We start from the raw sequence: 21,571 nt of genomic DNA, 5'->3' as shown, positions 1-21,571 counted from the left end.
TTCACAATACAAATTCAACAGTAATCCTTTATGGGTTCCGGAGTTGCATGCTACTCACCAAAAAATTGCTTTGACGCCTCATCAGGGGTAGTAAGCGCTATATAAATGCAATTACCATACAATACCAGTATCAGCAATTTTGGACTTGTGCTACAAAGCTAAGAGCTAAGGCCCTTATTCAAAGTTTACTTAGAGTTTGGTGCTAGGATACTCTGTCAAAATGTGACAGATATCCTGTCCACTGTTTTACAGTAGGCTATAATGTACTTGTAATACAGCAGACAGGACAGCAGCCATGTATGTGAACGAGTAACTCATCCCACAAACACTAAATAAGTCCCTAAAATGTTTCTCAGGGTACCTTAATGATAATTGAATTTGTTACCTGTATCCAAGCCATGTGTAGAAAAATTGTGCAGATTTACTAAATCAAAGGGCCAGAAGATTGATGTATTTCCTGATGAATGGAAAACATGTTTCTTGGGAAGAGAAGCCCAAGGAACGTCATCTTCCTCCACAAATTTGGCCATCTTCCTTCAGAATTTTCCTTTGGATCAGTGCTCCTAAATGGTAGGCCATGTGTAGAAGGTTATCTTTGAAGTAGTTTGCACTATTTTAAACTCCCATTAATGCCACTTTGTCTGATCAACAATGTATGAAATGTGGAAATCATCTGAAGATTTAAACCAAGCAAGGGTGGGTTGGCCTCCATGATAAAAAGACTCTCCAGGATAGCAGCCTGATTGACCTCAATGAAAACAGAACCACGTTCAAGCAAGATAGTAAAGCAGGGTGGTTTGAGTGTCAGACATTACTATGGATAAATGGAATAAAGACAAAACACAGTTTTATGTTTTCAAACTGATCCAGTTTGGCACATAGTGCAAGACAAAATGTTAATTTGAGAAGCATAGACACAAGGCACCAGGCCTTTTTCTTCATTTTCTGTGAACCATTTTGAGGATCATAAACAGACTTACAACGCCCAGCCATCTTCAAAGTGAGCTTCATGAGAATAATGGTGTCAAATATCCAGACTGGGAGGAAGCATAGACTATAGTATATCCCTTGTAACCTACTGTGTAGGCAATGGAATTGGAGTTTTATGGATGACATTTTCAATACCTTGTTAATTAATTGATGATGCTTAGTTCAATTTGCACAAGATAAAACATTGAAGGCTGTTTACATGTCAACCTAGGATCTGCCATCCTAGGACCTGTTTATCTTTCTATGACAAGTTGTTTTAATGTCATTAAAGCTATAGAACAGTGAAAGCAAAAGGTTTTTGAACTGTTAAAATCTTGGATAGCCCCACCTCCTGCACTATACATTCTAGATTTAAACATTCCAGAGCTGTCTTTATTCAAGGTTATTACCCATGAACATAATCACATAACGTACAAGTATTTCGAGGAAAACAATCCTTTTGGTGCAAGAGTAAGACACTGTCTGCCCAGCACCTTCCACTCACTGACCGTGAGGCAGCTACCAGGAAGTTCATTTTCCCTGATAAAGGTGCGGACTACTCAGTTTTAGTTAGGAAAAACACAAATGACGTATCTCTCTAACTGAGAATTCAAGTCAATGTCAGTCTAGGAAATGAATGGCTTGTCTGACGTTGGGTGCCGGTCCAAGTATTCATATTAATGTTGATGTTTGTAGAAAATAATTGGTTCAGAACCTTCACAAATTACGTTTTTCACCACAGGCTGGAGACCTGCATTTAAGTATTACAACATGTGGGTGTCCCTTTTTGGAGCCATGCTGTGCTGTGGTGTCATGTTTGTCATCAACTGGTGGGCTGCACTCATCACCTATGCCATAGAGCTCTTTCTCTACATCTACGTGACGTATAAAAAGCCAGGTAATATGATTACAAGTACTTTATTGTTTTGATATCCTACACATCATGTTAATATCTGTTTGAGGAAAAATAGAAAAATACAGATAGGTACAGCCAAGTCCAGTGAATTGTGATCACCTATCTACTGAAAAACTTTGATCTAATGGCTACATTTCTCCCTGTGGAATATAGAGACCTGAGATATAATCCTTGTTTTCCTACCTGACCAAATTGTGAGATCCTAAGGAAATCGCTGTACCTACTTCTACTTCTGTTCCTCTCTCTGGCAATATTGGGGTTGCTTCAGAAAAGATTAACCTTCCATGTACTAAGTGTTGTATTAAACACAGGTCATGGTTCCACAAAACATATAAAAGTACAGGCAGAGATGTACATCCCATCTGAACGTACTTTGGTTTATTTGCTCATCCACCAACATTCCCAGTAGCACGACTTGAAAGCTCTTCACAAATTTCCAGCTTTGTAATCTGCATCATCAGCATAAACATCAAATTATTGCATATTTTTCATTAAACAGCAGAAACAGAAATAGCAGTATTTTCTAGTCATGTCATTGTTCTAGTCAGGCACTGAAAATACTGCTTTAGCTGAGAAGCACAATGGTCTGAGAACTCATTAAACTTGCTCTAAAGAAATAGTTTTGGTACCTGAAAGACGATGAAACCAGGATTCGTTATCCTTACTTCTCCTAGAGCAGTTTAGTCCTATCCCCAGACAATCACCAGCTTCTAACCTATTCTAGTAGGCTAAAATGTACTTGTAATACAGCAGACAGGACATCAGCCTCATATGTGATGAAGTAACTCATCCCACAAACACTAAATAAGGCCCTAAAATGTTTATCAGAGTACCTTAATGATAATTGCATTTGTTACCTTTATCCCAGCCATGTGGGGAAACATTGCGCACATTTACTAAATCAAGGGCCAGGAGATTGATGTATTTCATGATGAATGGGAAACATGTTTCCTCTGGACTAAGCCCAAAGAATGTCATCTACCTCCACAACTTTAGCTATCTTCCTTCAGGTATTGGTGGTAGTGGTGGTGGTATTGGTAGTGGTGGTGGTAGTATTGGTGGTGGTGGTTCTGGTGGTGGTGGTATTGTTGGTGGTGGTATTGGTGGTGGTATTGGTGGTGGTGGTGGTATTGGTGGTGGTATTGGTGGTGGTATTGGTGGTGATGGTGGTGGTATTGGTGGTGGCATTATTGATGGTATTGGTGGTGGTGGTGGTATTGGAGGTAGTGATATTGGTGGTGGTGATATTGATGTGGTGGTATTGGTGGTATTAGTGGTGGTATTGGTGATGGTGGGGATATTGGTGGTGGTCTTGTTGGTGGTGGTGGTATTGGTAGTGGTGGTATTAGTGGTGGGGTGGTATTGGTGGTATTGGTACTGGTGATGGTGGTATTGGTATTGGTGGTGGTATTGGTGGTGGTATTTGGTATTGGTGGTATTTGTATTGGTGGTGGTGGTATTGGTGGTGGTGGTATTGATGGTATTGGTATTGGCGGTGGCATTGGTGGTGGTATTGTGGTGATATTGGTAATGGTGGTGGTGGTATTGGTGGTGGTATTAGTGTTGTTGGTGGTGGGGGTGGTGGTATTGGTGGTGGTATTGGTAGTGATGGCATTGGGGTTGGTGATGGTGTTGGTGGGGGTATTGGTGGTGGTGGTTTTGGTGGTGGTGGTGGTGCTGTTTCTAGTTAAACAGGCTTTTGAAAACAACCCTCAGGTAGCTGCTTTAGTGCACATTACATGTAATACAGATGTGCTGTTGTCAGCTTCAGCCCATTAGCACAGGATTATGTGCTACCTGGAATTCACATGACTTAATTTGCTAATCATTTCTAAGTCCATTTTACTTGGGGAGTTTAAACAGACACAAGATAATACTGAGTTAAAGTGATTGAAAGCAGGTGCCCGTGTGAGGGGGCGGCCGTGCTGCTTAAAAAACACAAAGGGTTTCAGCTGAAGCAGTGCATGTCCGGCCTGCAGTAAGAGAAACTCAATAATGTAAATAGTGTTTACAGACTAAATAACAAGTCCTGTGTAATAACCGAAGTAAAGGGGCCAGTAGCCAAATGAAGACAGGGCAATACTAAGGAGGGACTAACAAGTCTATTAACCAATCTGAAGGCGGTATTTACAAAAGAAAATGACACAAGCCAATGAAAAATATGGGTGGAGAGTGGGCACCAGTGGCGGCTCCTCGAGAGAGTGCTGCCGGCGGTGAGGCGGGGCGGGAGAAGGACAGGATGGGAGGTAGTAAACTCCGGTATACGGCCGAACAGAGGTAAGTAAGTAAGTAAATAAATAAAAACGAATTACATTGCATGTCTTTGGACAATTCCTCTCAATCCGCCACTCCAGCAACAGCAGGTAAATGTACATTATGTAATCAGAAGCGGGCTATTTAGACATTTTTGCAATCACTAAAGTAACCTCTAGTCTTGATGTGATCCTCTCTTCTACCCAAAGTTTATGCCCTCGCTGGATCCTCCGAGAAAACGTGTGCCACCTGCAGTTACTGTATCACTAGTACCACAGCATCTGGCAGTGACTCCAACCAGAGTCAAAGTCAATATTAGTAACCATGGTGACTCCGACATACAGGATTTTCCACCTTTGATTACTGTGATAATAGAAAACGGTATTATCTGACATTCAATCTTGACTTTGGCTTCCCGTAAAACTTTGATGATCACATAAATATCCACGTGCATTTCAGTGATTTTCAAATCATGTTCTTCTTTGAAGTCAATTGAATATATTTGCATATCTGTGTATATAACATTTGTACATTTCTGTTCACAGACGTTAACTGGGGTTCCTCCACACAGGCTCTTTACTTTGTAAATGCATTAAATACGGCTTTAGATTTGACCGCTGTGGACAATCATGTGAAGAATTTCAGGTAATGCATTGCTTAGAAACGACAAGGACACAACAAACTGTATTTCATTTCAAGTGTATGAATCGCAGTTAAACTCTTTCAACTCAGTCTCACTTCATTGTGTTTCTTTCCAGGCCCCAATGCATTGTGCTTACTGGAGAACCGATGACAAGGCCTGCGCTGCTGGACGTAACCCATTTATTTACGAAGAACATGGGCCTCTGCATCTGCTCTGAAGTATTTGTGGTAAGCAATGGCTTGAATATTTTCAAATATTAGCACACCTTAAAGTTGTGTTTAGCATTTAAGTATTTACATTCTTTGAGATGGAACCAGACTATATTGGCCCACATCACAAACTGAATATTGCAATATGAAAAAAAAAGTACTAAATTAGAGTTTTTTCCTTATTGCAAAATCAGGCGCAGATGGTTCAGGTAAGAGTGGTGGGCGGGGTGGGGTCGGGCAGGGAGGAGAGAAGTCGACAGACAACAGAAGTAAAATAAATAAATAAAACCATGTACCTTGCGCTCGCCCGGCTGCCCTGTCCCATCACTCTTACCTGAACCGGCCGCGCCTGTGCCAAATGCAGTTCATTAATCTAGGAGTGAAAATCTCCACCTTCACCTCTCCTATATCTTCTATAGGGAGAGCTCTGTACCCGTAAGTTTACTACTCATTAGTAAATGCGGGAGAAACTAAGGGGAGTGGTGGGAAAACTGGGAGTATCTATTACAAAATGGGAGGGGTGTCAGGAGGAATACGGAGGAATTGAGGGAGGAGTAATTTAACATGGTGTCTCATTATACAGCCTTCCATTACTTTCATCTCCTGTAATCTACATACATACCTACACATGCAGTCATATTGAGGTGCTGACTTTTGAAATTCTCTTCTCCAGAGCTATGAACCACCATAAATCAGAAAGGAGACTACAATCTCATTTTTCCAAAACATTTTTATTGACTAGATGCTTCCGATTGCATTTCTCAATGACATCACTTTGGTCTCCTTAAACTCTCCCTCAGTATCTATTGAAACTAAAAAAGGCAACCATATTTTCATTGCCTGTATGTTTAGCTCATAGGTCCAGGTATTATGCACAAGCCTGCTGGTAAAATGTTAGTGAATTGTGGCCAGAAGGAACAACACATCAGTATGTAGAGTCAAAGACATCGAAAAAACACAGATATAAATAAGCACCTTCTTACTAGAAACCTTACTGTTAAAAGATGTTAATATTATAAACCGACTGCTAATCATGGAAAGATGATCCCAGAGAGCACAAACTGAGGCCCAGCTCTCGGTCAATCATTAATGCACATAATCGACCCCTGAGTTCAGATGATCACAGAACTAGAGAGAAAGCAACAAACATTGAGTGATATTAAGTTTCAGATTCAAAACGTTATTCGATTTAATTAATAGACCATAAAACTACTATAAAATACATTATAGTAGAAAAATGCTGAGGGAAGTTCGAACAATACACATACTTAATATGACTTAAGATGAGGACAATATATTACTTGCCATCTCCCTATTCCAGTTCACTTCAGAATTTGGGAGTATTTGAAAACAGTCAAAAATTCGAAGTCGAGCTAGGCCCCCTAATTCACAGCTGAACATATTGATCTAACGACCAGTGCATGAAGAAAGGAGGACAAAAACCTCAAATAAAGGGTCTTGTGTGTGCTCCTACTAGTGCAGGGGAGAAGAGAAACATCTCGGCTCTGCATCACGAATCAAGACAAACCCCTGCATGTCGACAGCAGTCATGACAATATGTCTTCCTAAATGTGACCAGAGGTCTGTGACGGATACAAGCTCTCGATATTTCGTTGGGTGCTAGTCGTTAACCAAGCTTTAAAGATGACAACAACTAAAGTTCAACATACATAGAACACTTTGTAGTCAAACCCAGCCACCACCGTGCCTACCCAGATGACATTCCTAAGTGCCTCAATGCAAAGGGGCAACTATCCTACAGCATGGCTGAAGTCAAAGGCCTCGGGTAGGTAAAGTGCTAATGGTGCTGGGCATTGAGTAGCAAAAATGGTGGGACATATGCAATCAGTGTGGGACCGATATAATATAATAAAGGTTAAAATAATTTGAAAGCAGACTAAAACTTTGAGGGCTCCAGGTTTCAGTAGACTTAAAGTATGAAATATAAAAAATAATATTGAAAAAGTGTGAATTCTATTTCAAGGCCCTCCTGAGCAGCCGGTCCAAAAAGTAAAGAACCAGGCCCTCTGATAAGACGATCTGCTGTGTGCTAATGCTAGTTCCATAGAACGTCAGGAGGTGGCACCTCAAATTGGAAGAAGACCCTGAACAGTCGTCTGTGACCATGCTCATAAGTCTTGCTAAACTTCATTACAAGCCTAAAAGAAGTATAGACAGTCACTGTTATGTCATGGGTGGCTAAACGTTGGAGAAAGCAAAGTCCCTCTGTGCAATGTCTTAAGGAGCATTTGTTCAGGAGGGCTTTGATAATACAGGAGCTACGATTGGAAAATAAAAACTGCAAAAAAACATTATGTGAAAAGTGCTTTGGGCAGAAACCTTGTCACAGGAACATGAATGGAGTTACGCTCCCAATTACTACAACAGGGAAAGGCGACTAACCTGTAGAAAAGGCTTATACTGATATTCAAAAAACAAATTAATAACTAAATATCACTGGAAGATTAGAATATGAAAACTGGTGTTGGATACTAACACATCTGACCCTGAACTGAAATTATAACCATCACAGTTCCCTGCGCAGGGCAATTTTTTGTTAAATTTTTCACACATCCTAAAGACTTCTTGATCTGATGATATTTTACAAGAAGATCTATACCAGCCTTCAAATCTTAATATATACTTTTCTTCACATAAGCAAGGGACACTGTCACTTAAATGCCAAGGCAGGCTCCATGCACTACCTGCCCAATGCCCTAAAACTGACATCCGAGGCAAGAGTCACACGGGATACAGATTTTCTCTGTAGCTCTAAAGACCCTTGCCCAGTAAATACTTTAATGAAACAGCAGCTCCTTTGAACGAGATATTTTTTGAGTGATATGCTGGGACGTTTGATAGGAATATGCTGTTCCTAGCATTGACATTTCAGTTGCCTCCCAAAAGTATGTTGAGTGCCTTAAAGCTTGTTTAGGAGTTCTAAATTCTTATACATCAGGGTAGATGCATCACTTTGTAAACCCCTGCGCCACGTTATACCTGCACCAGGTATAATGTATGCAAGGGGGGGGGGGGGGGCGGTTTGACGCAAGAAAGAGTCATAGAAGTGATGCAGTGAAATCTATAAGATTTCACTGCGCCATTTCTTGGCCGTTAATGAGTCAAAATCGTACGCCTGCCTCATGGCAGGCGTAAAACTGACGCAGGCACTAACAACATGGGACTTGCCCATGTGAAAGTGCACATTGCTGGAGTTGCGTCACTTTTGTGACACACTCCAGCAACGCGTCACTTTTGCGCCTACAGATACGTCAGAAATACTGACGTATCTGTAACTCCTTGCGACATGATGCGTCATATGGTAAATATGACGCATCATTGGTGTCACAGGGAGAGCGTAGTGAAAAGTGACGCAGCGATGCGTCACTTTTAGCGATGCGTCACTTTTCATAAATGAGGCCCCAGATATCTTAGGACAGTGCCCATATTAAAAGCGGTCAGTGGCATAGGTCGGTCATTATATGATGTTTCGAATTTAAATGCATGAACGCCAGTTGAAAGTGGACACTTTTAGTTTTGGGATCTAGCAAATAAATTATTCTTTTGGAATTCACCTGTTTTCAGGACATGTCCAAGTAATTAGCACTTCACCTGCCGCACATAAAGGGCCCAAACGTGTAGTTGGCCTACAGGTAAAGCGCACTTGAGCTGCTTTTTCTATTGTGAAATTTATAACATATTTCACTACCTGCTGCAAAATATACAGAATTTAACAGCTAAAACGTTTTCCGTTGTTATTTAAATCGTTTCAGTTGTTACCTGGTCATCTCAGCTGCTTAGTGCTGTGTTCAGGTGTTTAAATCGTTGACGTACATACTCAGAGTATATAAATATTTCCAGCTCATGGGCTAGGAGAAAGGCATTTCCGGTATAGCAGCAAATACAACTTAAATCAAATGCTTCAATGCAATTCAGACAGGGCGGAAATGATGATTTGTTAATAAATTGTTTTGTTTCACTATTTAAACCCACGTGCACATCAGATTAAGAATCTCGAATATAGTGCATCTCGTTTCAACGCCCCTATATTGAATTCTATAGTGACTCCTAGTGAGGCACCCCACATTAAATATGACACGTTCGTCGCCGGGTGAAACTGGTCGGCAGGGGCTGTTTCTTAATGAAAATAGAAACTTTCAGAACAAATGACATTAAAAGTTCAGCTTCTAAGCAGAGGAATTCACAATGGTAGCTATTTTTGGTTGTGCTATCTCCTTTTCTTTATTTAGTCTGGGTGTTCTGAAATAGCAACCTAGCCTCATTAAAAGAACTGACGTGATAGTTCCTGTAAATAAACGTGGCAGTTGCCTTCCTCGTTCACATCTATGCTTCTATATATTCCCCGTGAAAACAATGATCAATAAACACTGCCAACGCACTTCCAAAATCAGAACTAATTGTAAATCAGCGGATCCTACAATGAGCTCCTTCCAGATTGGCGTCCAGCCATCTGCAGTAAAAAAAAAAAAAACGAAATCCAGTATTTGTCGAGGGTGTGAAGGCGCTGGGGGCACTCAGGAAGATTAAGGCTGCTATTGCCTAGAGTCACATGGTGCTGGGCTAACCTGCGTCCGGCACCGGGGATCGAACCCCATGGTATAGAGTCAGGCACTATGGCCGCTGCGAAAAAACGTGAAAGAGACACATTTCGGTCTCCACAGCTGCACAACCTATCATAATGAATTTAATTAATTAAATTCGTAATCATCATATTTATTTATTCAGGAGAATTCTTGTTTCCTTATGCCAGTTATTTATTCATTCACCCAATGCATTTCGGGAAAAACTCCCTTCTTCGGGGGTGTCAAAAGTGCACAAAAGAGAAGTTTTACCTATCAATTAAATGGTAAACATGTTTTTCGAAAACAATCGTTTTTAAACAACAACATTTTTGTACATGGCAATAAACTAGCATCTGCGTTATTTCCTATTGCTCTCTCTAAGCGCACACAGTTGCTACCATGATTTATATCCATAAAAATACTTCAAACTCTCCCGGTATTGAACTGTTTCCTCTCCCAGTCTTAACTCTGTTCAACATCGCTGCGTGCTCGCTTTTTCCTGAAATGCTGTCCCTTCCCCTACAATCCTTGACTAAGCTTGTTCAAAAGCATCTGTTTATTTCGTGCTCACTGTGGCAATATAACTAATTTACCCCCCACATGTAGCCTGGCAGACTGGGCTCGGTTGAAAGGTGCTTTGAAGTCACCCCCTATATTTAAGGCACTTTGGGGTATAAGTACTGGGTCTCTGATCCCCTAAAATCAGATATTTCTGGATTTTCAACTAGACTTCTTTTGGAAGGACTGCTGTGCTGCTTAAAGGACTCAACTGGACAAACTGCTGTTTTGCTTGTTGCCCTGCTGCTCCCTGACTCTTCTGTTGAAGAGCTGAACTCTGCCTTTCCTCCAAATGATCTCCAAGGGCTTACTGGCATACCTCCTGTTATCTGAAGTCTCAGGGCCACTAAAGACTTCCCAGAATTCTGCTGTTGCTTCTGGACTCTGTCTTCTGTGGGTCCTACCCATGCCTGAGGTGCACTCTCCAAGTTCTGGGCCTCAGAAGGAATACACTTGTATTCAATGTTCCATCTACTTTTTGGACTACGGTTTATTCCCAATTATTTATAGTATCATAACCGTAAGTACGTGTTATGTGCTGTAATATTATAACATTTTCAGTATGATGGCTTGAGCTATCATGACCACACACCAAACCTCAGGCCATCGTCTTTGTCCATATGCAATAAATTTGCCTTGAGCAAGGCTTAACAGCTGCTGGCAGATATGGGGAATTGTTGCCAGTGTAGCAGTGGCCTTCTAAAGCCTGAAGGATATAAGATAATCCCAGATGAAGGCCTTTGCAGTTGTACAACGGGGAAACAATCATGGCTCCAATGAGTAAGATGGAGCCACAAGATCAGAATACATTGAGTGTGCTGCATTTGGTCAGGACTAATCAATTTATCAATTAGATTTTTTTTTTTATAGAATACATCACGCCACAAATATGGAGATTACTTTAAGTAATAGGCCCACATAGATGTTGAAAATAAGAGCCTGGCAAGATATTTCACTGAACTGTACCAGGATCTGACCAGAGAAGGCCAGTTGACACTAGTCGAGGACAGTTAAAAGAAAAAGATCCAAACTCATGCGAGCACTTGTTCCCTAGGGACATGTCAGTGACAGTTGTTTCAATATAATTTGTCAATAGTGACAGATGCAACCAGGTGGACTTCCTGCATCAGCAGCCTAACAGTACTTGTCGAATGTCGATTAGGACTAGCAGAACTAACTCTGCACTCCTGCCTATCCGAAACACTGCCATGAAAATACTTAAGTGATCACTGCTTTCTTTGAAGAATGAAAGCTGTTGGAACAATGGATGCCAGTTTAGCAAGATGCATACATTAGAATTAGGCTGGCCCAGTGCTTAATTAGAGACCGTGGTTTCCGGTGTTCGGCACCGGCACTTAATTGCCAACACGACATCTATGACAGTCTGGGATATGGTGGCACTGTTTGTCTAATTTAGGGATGAGCACATTCATAGTCGTTAAATGATTCAATATACATTCAAAATGACTAAAACCTCCTACCCAAGCTATACTTATAGCTTTAGGGGCATGTAGTAGTCTAAATTGTCACTTGTAGAAGTGTGATGGTTAGGAGTTGTGTTAATAATGACATTGGCAGCGCTGGTAGGGCAAGGGTGGTGCAAGCAGCAGTGACCTGTTGAAGACTGCCCTGACATGCATTTTTTTTTACATATTAAGCACTGGCCTGACTGTTATTCAAGTCAGTGGGACTAAGCTATGATTTCTTCAAATGAAGCAATGCTATTGGCCCCTTAAAGCTTCTAGGGATTTGGCCTGAGCTCAAAGAATTGCTAATAAGTCAATCAATCAAATAATCAATCTGGATTTGTATAGCGCGGCTACTCATCAGTGAGGGCACCCAGGCACTGAGAGCGCTGCTGAAGGGAGGCTCAGTTGAACAGTCTAATCTTGAGTCCTTTTCTGAATTCCTGCAAAGAGGATGAGGCCCGGAGGTGAAGTGGGAGGTCATTTCTAGGACTTTGCAGTGAGGTATGAAAATGAGCATCCTCCACTCTTGCTCCAGTGGATGCGGGGGTTGTGGGTGAAGCAGAGGGAGACGGTGTGCACATGTCTGGAGGGAAGGTAGAATTGTAGGCTGTGGTTTATGTATGCTGGTAACTGGTTGTGGATGAACATCTTGAACTGGGATCTCTTCTGAATGGGGAACCAGTGGAGCTTTTTGAGGTGAGGAGTGATGTGGGGGAACCGTTTAAGGAGGTTTAGGATCAGTCTGGCCACTGATTTCTGAATTATTTGCAGTCTCTTGATGGGGTGAGAGGTCTTTCCTACATACGGTTTGTTGCCGTAGACCAGTCATTTGGTGACAACTGGTGAGAAGGGCTTGTGTGATGGTCTGCCTGGTGTCGATGGGGAGCCACTTGAAGATCGTAAAGAGCATACAACGGTTGAGGAAGTAGCTGGACGATACTGCGTTTATCTGTTTTTTCATGGTGAGCTTACTGTCCGGGGTGGTGCCAAGGTTGCAGTGTGGTTGTTGGAGTGAGTGAGGGTCCACATTTGGGAGACCTGCAGGCGTTGTTCTATGGGGACATGTTATTCCCTAAGATCAGCACTTTTGTCTTGTCTGTGTTGAGTTTTAGGCATTGGTCTCTCATCCAGTCAGCAATGCTCATCATGCACCTGCGGAAGTTGGACAGCATGGCGGAGTGGTCTTCTGATAGTGAGAGGATGAGCTGGGTATCATTGACGTAGGATGATATGATGTTTAGTCCATGTGATCTGACAAAGTTTGCCAAGCGAGACATGTAGGTGTTGAACTGTGTAGGGCTCAGGAATGAACCTTTGAGGGACGCTGCCGATGGTGTTCTTGGGTGCTGATGTGAAGGGGGGGCATGCAAATTCTCTGGGTTCCTCTGGTGTGGAAGGAAGCAATCCACTTGAGGGCATCTCCTTGGATTCCAATGTTGTGAAGTCTTTTGATCAGGGTGTGGTGTGAAACTGTGTCGAACGCTGCTGAGAGGTCGAAGAAGATTTGTCTGTCGCTTTTCCTTGGTCAAGGAGGAACTGGTGTCTTCTGTGGCTGCAATCAGGGCAGTTTCAGTGCTGTGGTTGGTGCAGAATCCGGATTTAGAAGTGTCCAGAAGTTTGTTGTTCTCAATTTGTTTTGTAAGTTGGTGGTTATTGGCCTTCTTGAGGACTTTGGCGATAAAGGGCAGCAGAGAGATGGGGCGGTAGTTCTTGAGTTTGTTAGGGTCGGAGGATGGTTTCTTGAGTAGGGGCTTGACTTCTGTGTGTTTCCATTCTCTGAGGAAGGTGGCCATGGTGATGGATGGGATGAAGATGGTGGTGAGTTCGCTGCTGATCATCCTACTTCTGAAGTTGAAGATGTTTTGGGGGCAGGGATCCGTGAGTGCTCCTGTGTGGACAGAGTTCATGATGGCTGCTGTGTGTTGCATGCTGAGCTGGTCCCAGGTGGTGAGCAGGTGGTCATGTTCCTCATTCGTGGGGGTGAAATGGCTGAGGATGTCAATGGGTCAATGGGTCAGCATTCAAAGTTTCTGTAGATGGTTGAGATCCTGTTGTGGAAGAAGTCCCCCATGGTGTCACAGAGTTCCTGTGGAGGGGTGATGACGTTTTCGATGGCTTAGGGACTAGAGAACTCTCTAACAATGTTGAAGAGTTCTTTGCTGTGGTTGGAGCTTGCTTCAATGTGTCGGCCAGGGCACTTCTTTTTGTCTTTTTCATGAGTTGGTGTTATTGGTTGATGGCTGTTTTGAATGTGACTCAAGTCGTAAATCCATGCTAATGCACTGAGTTATTTGCAGGTGTGTTTCATGGTCCTTAGTTCTGCAGTGTACCAACTGGCTTGCTTGGAGTACCTCTTGAGCTTGGCGGGTTTGCTGGGGGGGGGGGGGGTACTCTTTCAGCGCACTTTGTGATCTGGACAGAGAAGTTCTTGACCACCTGTTCAAGATTGGTTGTGCTCTGTCTGTGGGAGGTGTTCAGGGCGTCTTTAGAGTTAGAATATGTGTGATGATCTCTGTAATTCTTCATAGTAAATTTTTAGGGCAAAATTCAGCTACATAAAACATATGTTACTGGAATCTGGAAGTTTTAAGAGTCTGTGGTGAAAATGTTCTTAAATTAAAGAACTAGTTATTCTTCCAGCAAACTCCTTTCCATTTGCCTGCCTCAACTATCAGTTTTGTAGTTCTTGTACATGGTATAAATATATCATGATCTGAAAATATGTCTTCACAGGTTTTCGACTCAACGATTTCCAGGAAAGGTCGATTTTCAATAACTCTTCGTTGATTTAAAAATCAATGATAGTGTATTTAAAATCTGGCAGAAACATGACATTCATTATTTCGGGAAATTTCTTCAGTAAATGTATGTAATGTATAGGCATTTTATATAGCGCACTACTTACCCAAAGGGTCCCAAGGCGCTTCGACCGCTGCGAAACCCTTCCTGGCTTCCCTGGGAGATGGTCCCTTAATGGGTATCTCCAGGGTGAGACCAGGCATCCCCGGCGGTCTGGTGGGGCCGTTAGTGAAGATGAGGCAAGCTAATGCCCAGAGTTGCCGAGTGTGAACGCTGATCAGAGTGGGCACCGAGGCGAGAGAATTATCGAGTCCGCTGACCCTGGTCCAGAAACCTGCCGTGCCGGGAATCGAACCCTGGTCCCGGGCCGTCCTCTGCTCTCGGGTCTGCCGCCTCTAACCAGTGAGCCACACTACTTCACTTCAGTACAATCATTTCTTTTCATCTGATGGCCAGCATGATTTTCCATAGTTAAAATGATTGATCTACGTCCATTATTTTCTTCTTTTATAGATAACCCCAAGATTTCTTGCTTTGCTTCCGAATTATAATAGAGCGCCCTGTTTAACCATTACAGACTTTCTTTAAATTGGGTGTGGGTCTGAACATGTGAGATGATAGATACTTTATTTATGGATAGCATTGAATCCAATTAATCCACAAATCTCCAGCTCCATCTCTATCAACACATTATATGTCTATACCATATATACCTTTGGATATTTAATTTTAGATACTGCACCTCCTCAGCAGGTGCTTGGTGTAGGGAAGAGTGAGTAGGTGTGGTGCATATGTTTAGCAAAAGTCATTTGGATAAGATATTTTTTATAAGATTAATACAGTGTTCAATACATTCTAGGTCACAATACCTGCGCTGAGTATATTTGGGTACAGCTGCCTCCATGTCAACAAGGATTACATCCTTTGTAAAATTCAGGATGGTGAGTTGGCTGCTCCCATCACAGCAGTGGCTGGACTAGGACAATCACGCAGCAATTCACTGGATTATTTACTTAATACAGTGTGTAGTATGGTCGCAGAAATGAAGAGCAGGAAGGCAGGAGTGAAGTTATTGAGAGTTTTATTGTAATCTCAAAGCAAGAGACCTCATCTTCCAAAGTCCAGCATGCAACTGGCTTTAGCTTGAGGCAAAACATTCTAAAGAAGCTAGATTCTACAGTGGAACACTAAACACATACATGAACCACAGAATACAGCAGATAAGGTAGGCTCAGCTTAAACAATAATACTACAAAGTGTTCATCATTTGCCTGAACTATGTCAAAGGCTAGAGAAAGACTTTTCATAGCTTTTAGTTATCCTATCATCATGTACAAGCACAGTAAGGGACTGTTTTTTCATGAGTATTATGGTGTTGGTTTTTATTTTGAAGTTTATTAAATGATCTGACGTAATCCCTGTTTTCTATTTCCTTATAAAAATATATTTTTAAAAGACTGCGCTAGAATGTAAAAATTGTTAGATCTGTCAGCTTTTGGATTGTCTTCCTCCAAACTTTTTGCCTTTTTACTCCATTTTTGTTGATCTCATTTTTGTTGGCATTAGGACTCTGTGCAGTTTACCACTGCTTATCCATGCTAAAGTCTGTGTGCTCACTCCCTAAATCATGGTAATATTGTATTTCATCCAATTGGCACATTTAATGTATTTATAACTCCATAGTACAATGGCACCATGTCTACCCAGAGCCTATAAATAAATGCTACTAGTGAACCTGCAGCACTAATTGTGCCACCCGCTTAAGTAGCCAGTCAAACAAGTCTCAGGCTTGGCATTACAGCCTGTGTGTACAGTTTTAAACTGCCATTTTGACCGACCATACTAAATCTTTTTCCAGGCCTAAACCTTGCTTTTTAATACATATATTTAACCTTTGGGGTCGGCCCTAATGAGCCCATAGAGCAGGGTGCCGTGTAATTAAAACGTTGGGCATATTCTAAAGAATTATAATTTAAAACCCTCTTTATTGGTAAAGTCAGATTTTAAGTCATTATTCTGAAAATGCCACTTTTAGAAATTCTTGGTAACTGCTCATGTTCTCGTTTTTTATAATTTCCCCATAATTGTCATTACCACATATTCTCATTTATGTTAGTTACATTCAATTACTTTTCGCTATTTGTTATACAGATTTGAAATGTATTTCGCATGTATGTGTAAAGACGAGGCGCAGACAGGAAATTGTAGATGAGGTTTTATTGTAGATAAGAGAGCCGTCCAGCTAGGGGGAGAGAAGACAGCTGCAACTGCCACAACAGGAATCCAGGGGTGGAATGCCTGAGCATGGAAACCTCCCAGGTGACATCACAAGGTTCAGTAGTAGAACCACAACAAGCAGAGGACAATGCAGATCACCACACACCTCCCCCCTTTTTTTTAAAAAAAACTTGAAAGTAGAATAATAACAACAACAAAAAAAACAAATTAGACAAAATCACAGAATCTGTTAGGTCTAACAATAGCTCTAGAACTTTTCCTTAAAACATTCTCAACATTGACAATTTTGGGAGAAGGAGCAATTGCACGGGAAGGATCTTTGGCAACACGAGAAGTGCTCCACCAATTACCATTAGACAATTTGACAGCATTTTTGCGAACTTCCACAACCTGTTGAGAATCAAGAAATTTTGAAAAACCTTTTTTGACAGTGACTGGATTTTTAATTCTAACCCAATCACCTGAACGAATGCTGGGAGAGGACTTTTTGCATAATTGTTCATTATTGGACAGGGAACTTGAAGATTTTTTGTTAGCACATTGCCAAACCTCTTCTAAATCACAGCCCCGGTGAGAACTTTTGGCCATCCAAAAAGGGAAAGCTCGAGAGCAGGCTTTCCTTCCTCTCATGAGTTCGAAGGGAGAGAAACCAGTAGTAACATGAGGGGAAATACGATAGGACCAAATGAGATCACTTACAGCTTGAAAAATACAACTATTAGACCTGAAGGCAGCTTGCACACATTCAACAATGACCCTATTGAATCTCTCGGTCTTGCCATTGCTCTGGGGATGGTACAAGGGAGTTCTGGTGTGTTTAATACAGCAATTTTTCAAGAAAACACCCATTTCCCTGGAAATAAACTGTACACCGTTGTCGGTGAGGATTTCTTCTGGACAACCCTCCCTCAAGAATATCTTACTCAAGCAATCAATGACACTTTTGGAGTTGGGAACATTGATGGGTTCAACTTCAACCCATCTAGAAAGATGATCAACGAGGACCAAGAAATATTTGGAAGAGTTGGGAAGGACGTGGAATGGACCAAGAAAATCCAGACCAATTTTCTGCCAGGCTCTGATGGGAGGAGGAACAACAGAATTACTAACACCTTCCAAGACAAGGACCTTATCACTGGTGTTGCAGCGTGAACACACTTTGATGGCTTCAACAATTTGATTATCCATTCTAGGCCACCAAAAGTTTGATCTGACATTTCTCTTGGTAATGGTGGCTCCTAGATGTCCAGAATGGGCATCGGCAATTATTTTCTCCCGATAGACAGAAGGGGGAATGAATTTGTTGCCTCTAACAACTTTACCATTCTCTAAAGAAAGCTCTGAATTGATTTTCCAATAAATTTGAAGTTCGGAAGAAAGAGATTTTTCTTTGGGCCAGCCCTTTTGAATGAAAGAAGTTACATCTTTGAGAACAACATCGCTTTCAACAGCTTTGATCCAATCACTTTCAGCAAAAGAGATGGAATCTTCTGAAATGTTGGCTACAAAGCATTCTTCGATCTCAGTTTCCCAATCATTTTCATCAGAGTCTTGTATAGGTAACCGGGACAAACAATCTGCCCGTTTGTTTTTGCCACCTGGGATATAAATGACTTTAAAATTGAACTCCAAAAGTTTAGTGGAAAGTCTGGCCAAACGTGCAGTGGTACGCTTGATATTTCTCCCTGACAGAATGTCGACAAGGGGTCGATGGTCGGTCTGAAGAACAAACGGTCTGCCCCATAAGTAAGACTTGAATTTCTCAACACTCCAAGCGCAAGCTAGAAGCTCTTTTTCTATAACAGAATATTTTCTTTCTACAGGACGAAGGGTCCTGGAGGCAAACCCCACTGTAAATTCCTTTCCATAAGCTAATTGTGAAAGAACAGCTCCCAAACCATATTCACAGGCATCAACAGTGATCACGGTTTCTCTGTCGCCATTGAAGGGTTGGAGAGCAGGAGCTTTGGTAATGTGCTCTTTAATAAGCTGAAAGCCTTTTTCACACTCATCAGACCAGCTGAAGGTGGCACCTTTTTTAAGAAGGAGTCTGAAACATTCAGTAGTTTTGGCATAGTCTCTCATGAATTTTGAGTAAAACTCACAAAGACCAAGAAACGACAAAAGTTGTTCTTTGTTAGAGGGAGGGGGGGCTTCAACAATGCTCTTGACTAAACCAGGTCTGGGTTTGATGCCACTTTCAGAAATGGTGTGGCCAAGGTATTCTACCTCTCTGGTTTTGAATACACACTTGCTTTTCTGTAAAGTCACGCCTCTTCGTTCTAGAATACTAAAAACTTGGTCCATGGCTTTCTCGTGTTCAGTCTCAGTTTGAGTAAAAATGAGGATGTCATCTTGGAAGACAACTACGTTAGAGAGTTCCTCAAACATTTCAGACATGATACGCTGAAAAACAGCAGCGGCAGAAGCTAAGCCAAAAGGGAGACGACGAAATTGGAAAACACCATCAGGCGTTACAAAAGCAGTGAGATGTCGTGAGAGAGGATGCAGTTCAATTTGGTGGTAGGCTGCTTTAAGGTCAAGTTTGGAAAACCAAGTAGATGAGCCCACCTTAGCTATTAAATCTTCAATACGGGGAAGGGGAAAACCATCGACCCAGATGGCCTCATTAAGGCTGCGTAAATCCACACACATCCTAAGGTCACCGGACCTTTTTCTAGCAAGAACAATGGGGGAAAGCCATAACGTGGATTCAACTTTCTCAATAATTTCCTGTTCACATAGTGACTTAAGGTGTTTGGATAAGTCGTCTCTAATGCTAAGTGGGACATTCCTGAGTTTGTGTTTGACTGGGGTAATGTTGTCTTTGACCTTAATGAAATGCTGAAAATTGGTGATTTTGCCAAGCCGATCTTCAAAAATTTTCTCATATTTACCTTCCCACCATTTACCACTTAAAATGTTGCATACAGGAAAAGAAGGTGAAGGTTTGGAACAAGAGGGATTGCACCCCTCAATGAATACAGGATTGGGTAATCCAGGTTTGATGGTGATACCAAATTCAGCCTGATGTAGGAGACCAAGTACATTGATGCCTCGTTTGGCAACATAAACCTTCCCCTTAATGTATTTGCCAAAAATAGAGATTTCAGCCCAGAAGTATCCTAGAAGGTTAATCCTGCTCCCTTCAAAAGCTACAGACAGAACATCAGGAGGAAGTAGACACTTGTCTCGCCAAAAATGAGAGTATTTGTCGTGGGAAACGATGGTGATGCGAGCTCCGGTGTCTACGAGCAATAGAATATGATAATTATCAATAATGGTATCAACTTCGGGATCAGGAACATCAAATGTATGGCTGAGGTTGTCACTGTCTTTTACTACGACAACATACTCTTGAGTAGTTACATCACAATCAGAATGTACATTGGAATCAGAATATTCAGAAGAAGACATTGGAGAATTCAAATCAGAAGAAAAATCAACCTCATTCATAACACATCGTACATTGCCTCTTCTACCTCTCATGCACACTTTTGAGAAATGACCATTTTTTCCACATTGGCTGCATTGTTGGTTGGCAGCAGGACAATTTTTGAAGTTAGAAAAATGGTAAGAAGAACCACATCTGAAACAAAAAGTACTTTGACTAAATTGTCTATTAGGCATAAAGGGTCTTCTGGTACCAGAAGTTCCCATTCTTCTAAAATAACCGCGTGTGTCACGAGGAATAAAATTGGGTACTTTGGTAGAAACAGGCATTTTAGAGGAGACTGCACTTGAAATAGAAGTATTGGAGAGGGACACCTCTAATTGTTTGGAGTCTTCTAAAGACGTCTCTATACTTTTAGCTATGTCGATAGCCTTATCTAGGGAAGGGTCTTTGCAAGATAGTAATTTCCCTTGAATTTGTTTGCAAGAACAACGGGCAACTAGTTGATCCCTAATAAGTTGAGAGGTGAAATTATCAAATTCACATTTTGAAGCAAGAATTTTCAAGGCAGTAACAAAGGTATCAATGCTTTCTTCAGGTTTTTGGGCCCTGGTGAAAAATTTGTAACGATGTACCACCATGTTTTTAGTTTTGACAAAATATTTGTCTAATTTGGCTATGGCTATATCAAATTCATCTGGAGCTTCACCAGGAGGAGGAACATAAGGAGGTAAATGGTCAAAGACATTTTGACCTTCCACACCAAGATGGTAATACATAAGACTTTTTTTTCTTTCTGCACGATATCTTAGACCATCGATAGCACCTAAGTAGGCCATGAAGGATCTCAACCAGAGTTTCCATTCCAGAGGAGGATCACCAGGAGTCTGAAGAAATGGAGCAGGTGGAGAAACACTTTGCATCGTGAGATCTTCTATTTTCTGGAGAATATAAACTTAACAGGGAAAATGAAGAAGAAAGTAAATAAAATAAAAAAAAAAATATGTAACTACTGTAAAAAAAAAAGAGTCTTGAGATGAAGCTTGTAATTAGCGATGAGAAAAAAAAAATATTGTAGTATAGTAGTGTAGATAATCTTTAAAGATGTGCAGGTGCTGTGCACATCAGCGTGTAAACGTTGTTATGGTAGGTATAAGCTGTGCACATCAGCGCGAAAATGTAGTTTTTTTTTCTTTGTAGTTTTTCCCTTTGGAAAGTAGACAATGTTGAAGTAAGTATAAGCTGTGCGCATCAGCGCGAGAATGTGGTATTTATGCTATGTACAAATAGAGCTGAGCACATCAGCGTGTAAAAGGAGAAGTTGATTGCTGCGTGCTTTTAGCTGTGCACGTCAGCGTGTAGATGAACAAAGTGAAAAGAAAAAAAAATAAAGCTGTGTGCATCAGCGAAGACAAGGACTTTGTAATTGGTTTGCTGTGCACGGCAAAAACAGAGAAGTTTTGATGAGCTTTGTGACGTGTGGAAAAATGCACTCGAATCCAGCAGAAATGAAGCCTTTGTGACGAGTGGCAGTGACGTG

At 41.4% G+C, this 21,571-nt stretch overlaps 1 protein-coding gene across 1 annotated transcript in view; it reads left to right on the top strand.

Moving 5' to 3' along the window:
* The window catches only part of SLC12A1 (solute carrier family 12 member 1), a 436,328-nt gene that overhangs the window by 235,356 nt on the left and 179,401 nt on the right, over nucleotides 1-21,571 (top strand). Inside the window, exons 16-18 of the mRNA XM_086958279.1 lie at nucleotides 1,712-1,867; nucleotides 4,684-4,783; nucleotides 4,897-5,008. Coding sequence (XP_086814405.1) covers nucleotides 1,712-1,867; nucleotides 4,684-4,783; nucleotides 4,897-5,008 — 368 coding nt within the window. The remainder of the gene's footprint in view (nucleotides 1-1,711; nucleotides 1,868-4,683; nucleotides 4,784-4,896; nucleotides 5,009-21,571) is intronic.

Source organism: Lissotriton vulgaris, chromosome 2_1, assembly GCF_964263255.1.
Source record: "Lissotriton vulgaris chromosome 2_1, aLisVul1.2, whole genome shotgun sequence".
Classification (NCBI taxonomy): Eukaryota; Metazoa; Chordata; class Amphibia; order Caudata; family Salamandridae; genus Lissotriton; species Lissotriton vulgaris.
The sequence above is the reverse complement of the archived record's forward strand: the minus strand, read 5'-3'. Positions and strand labels throughout refer to the sequence as shown.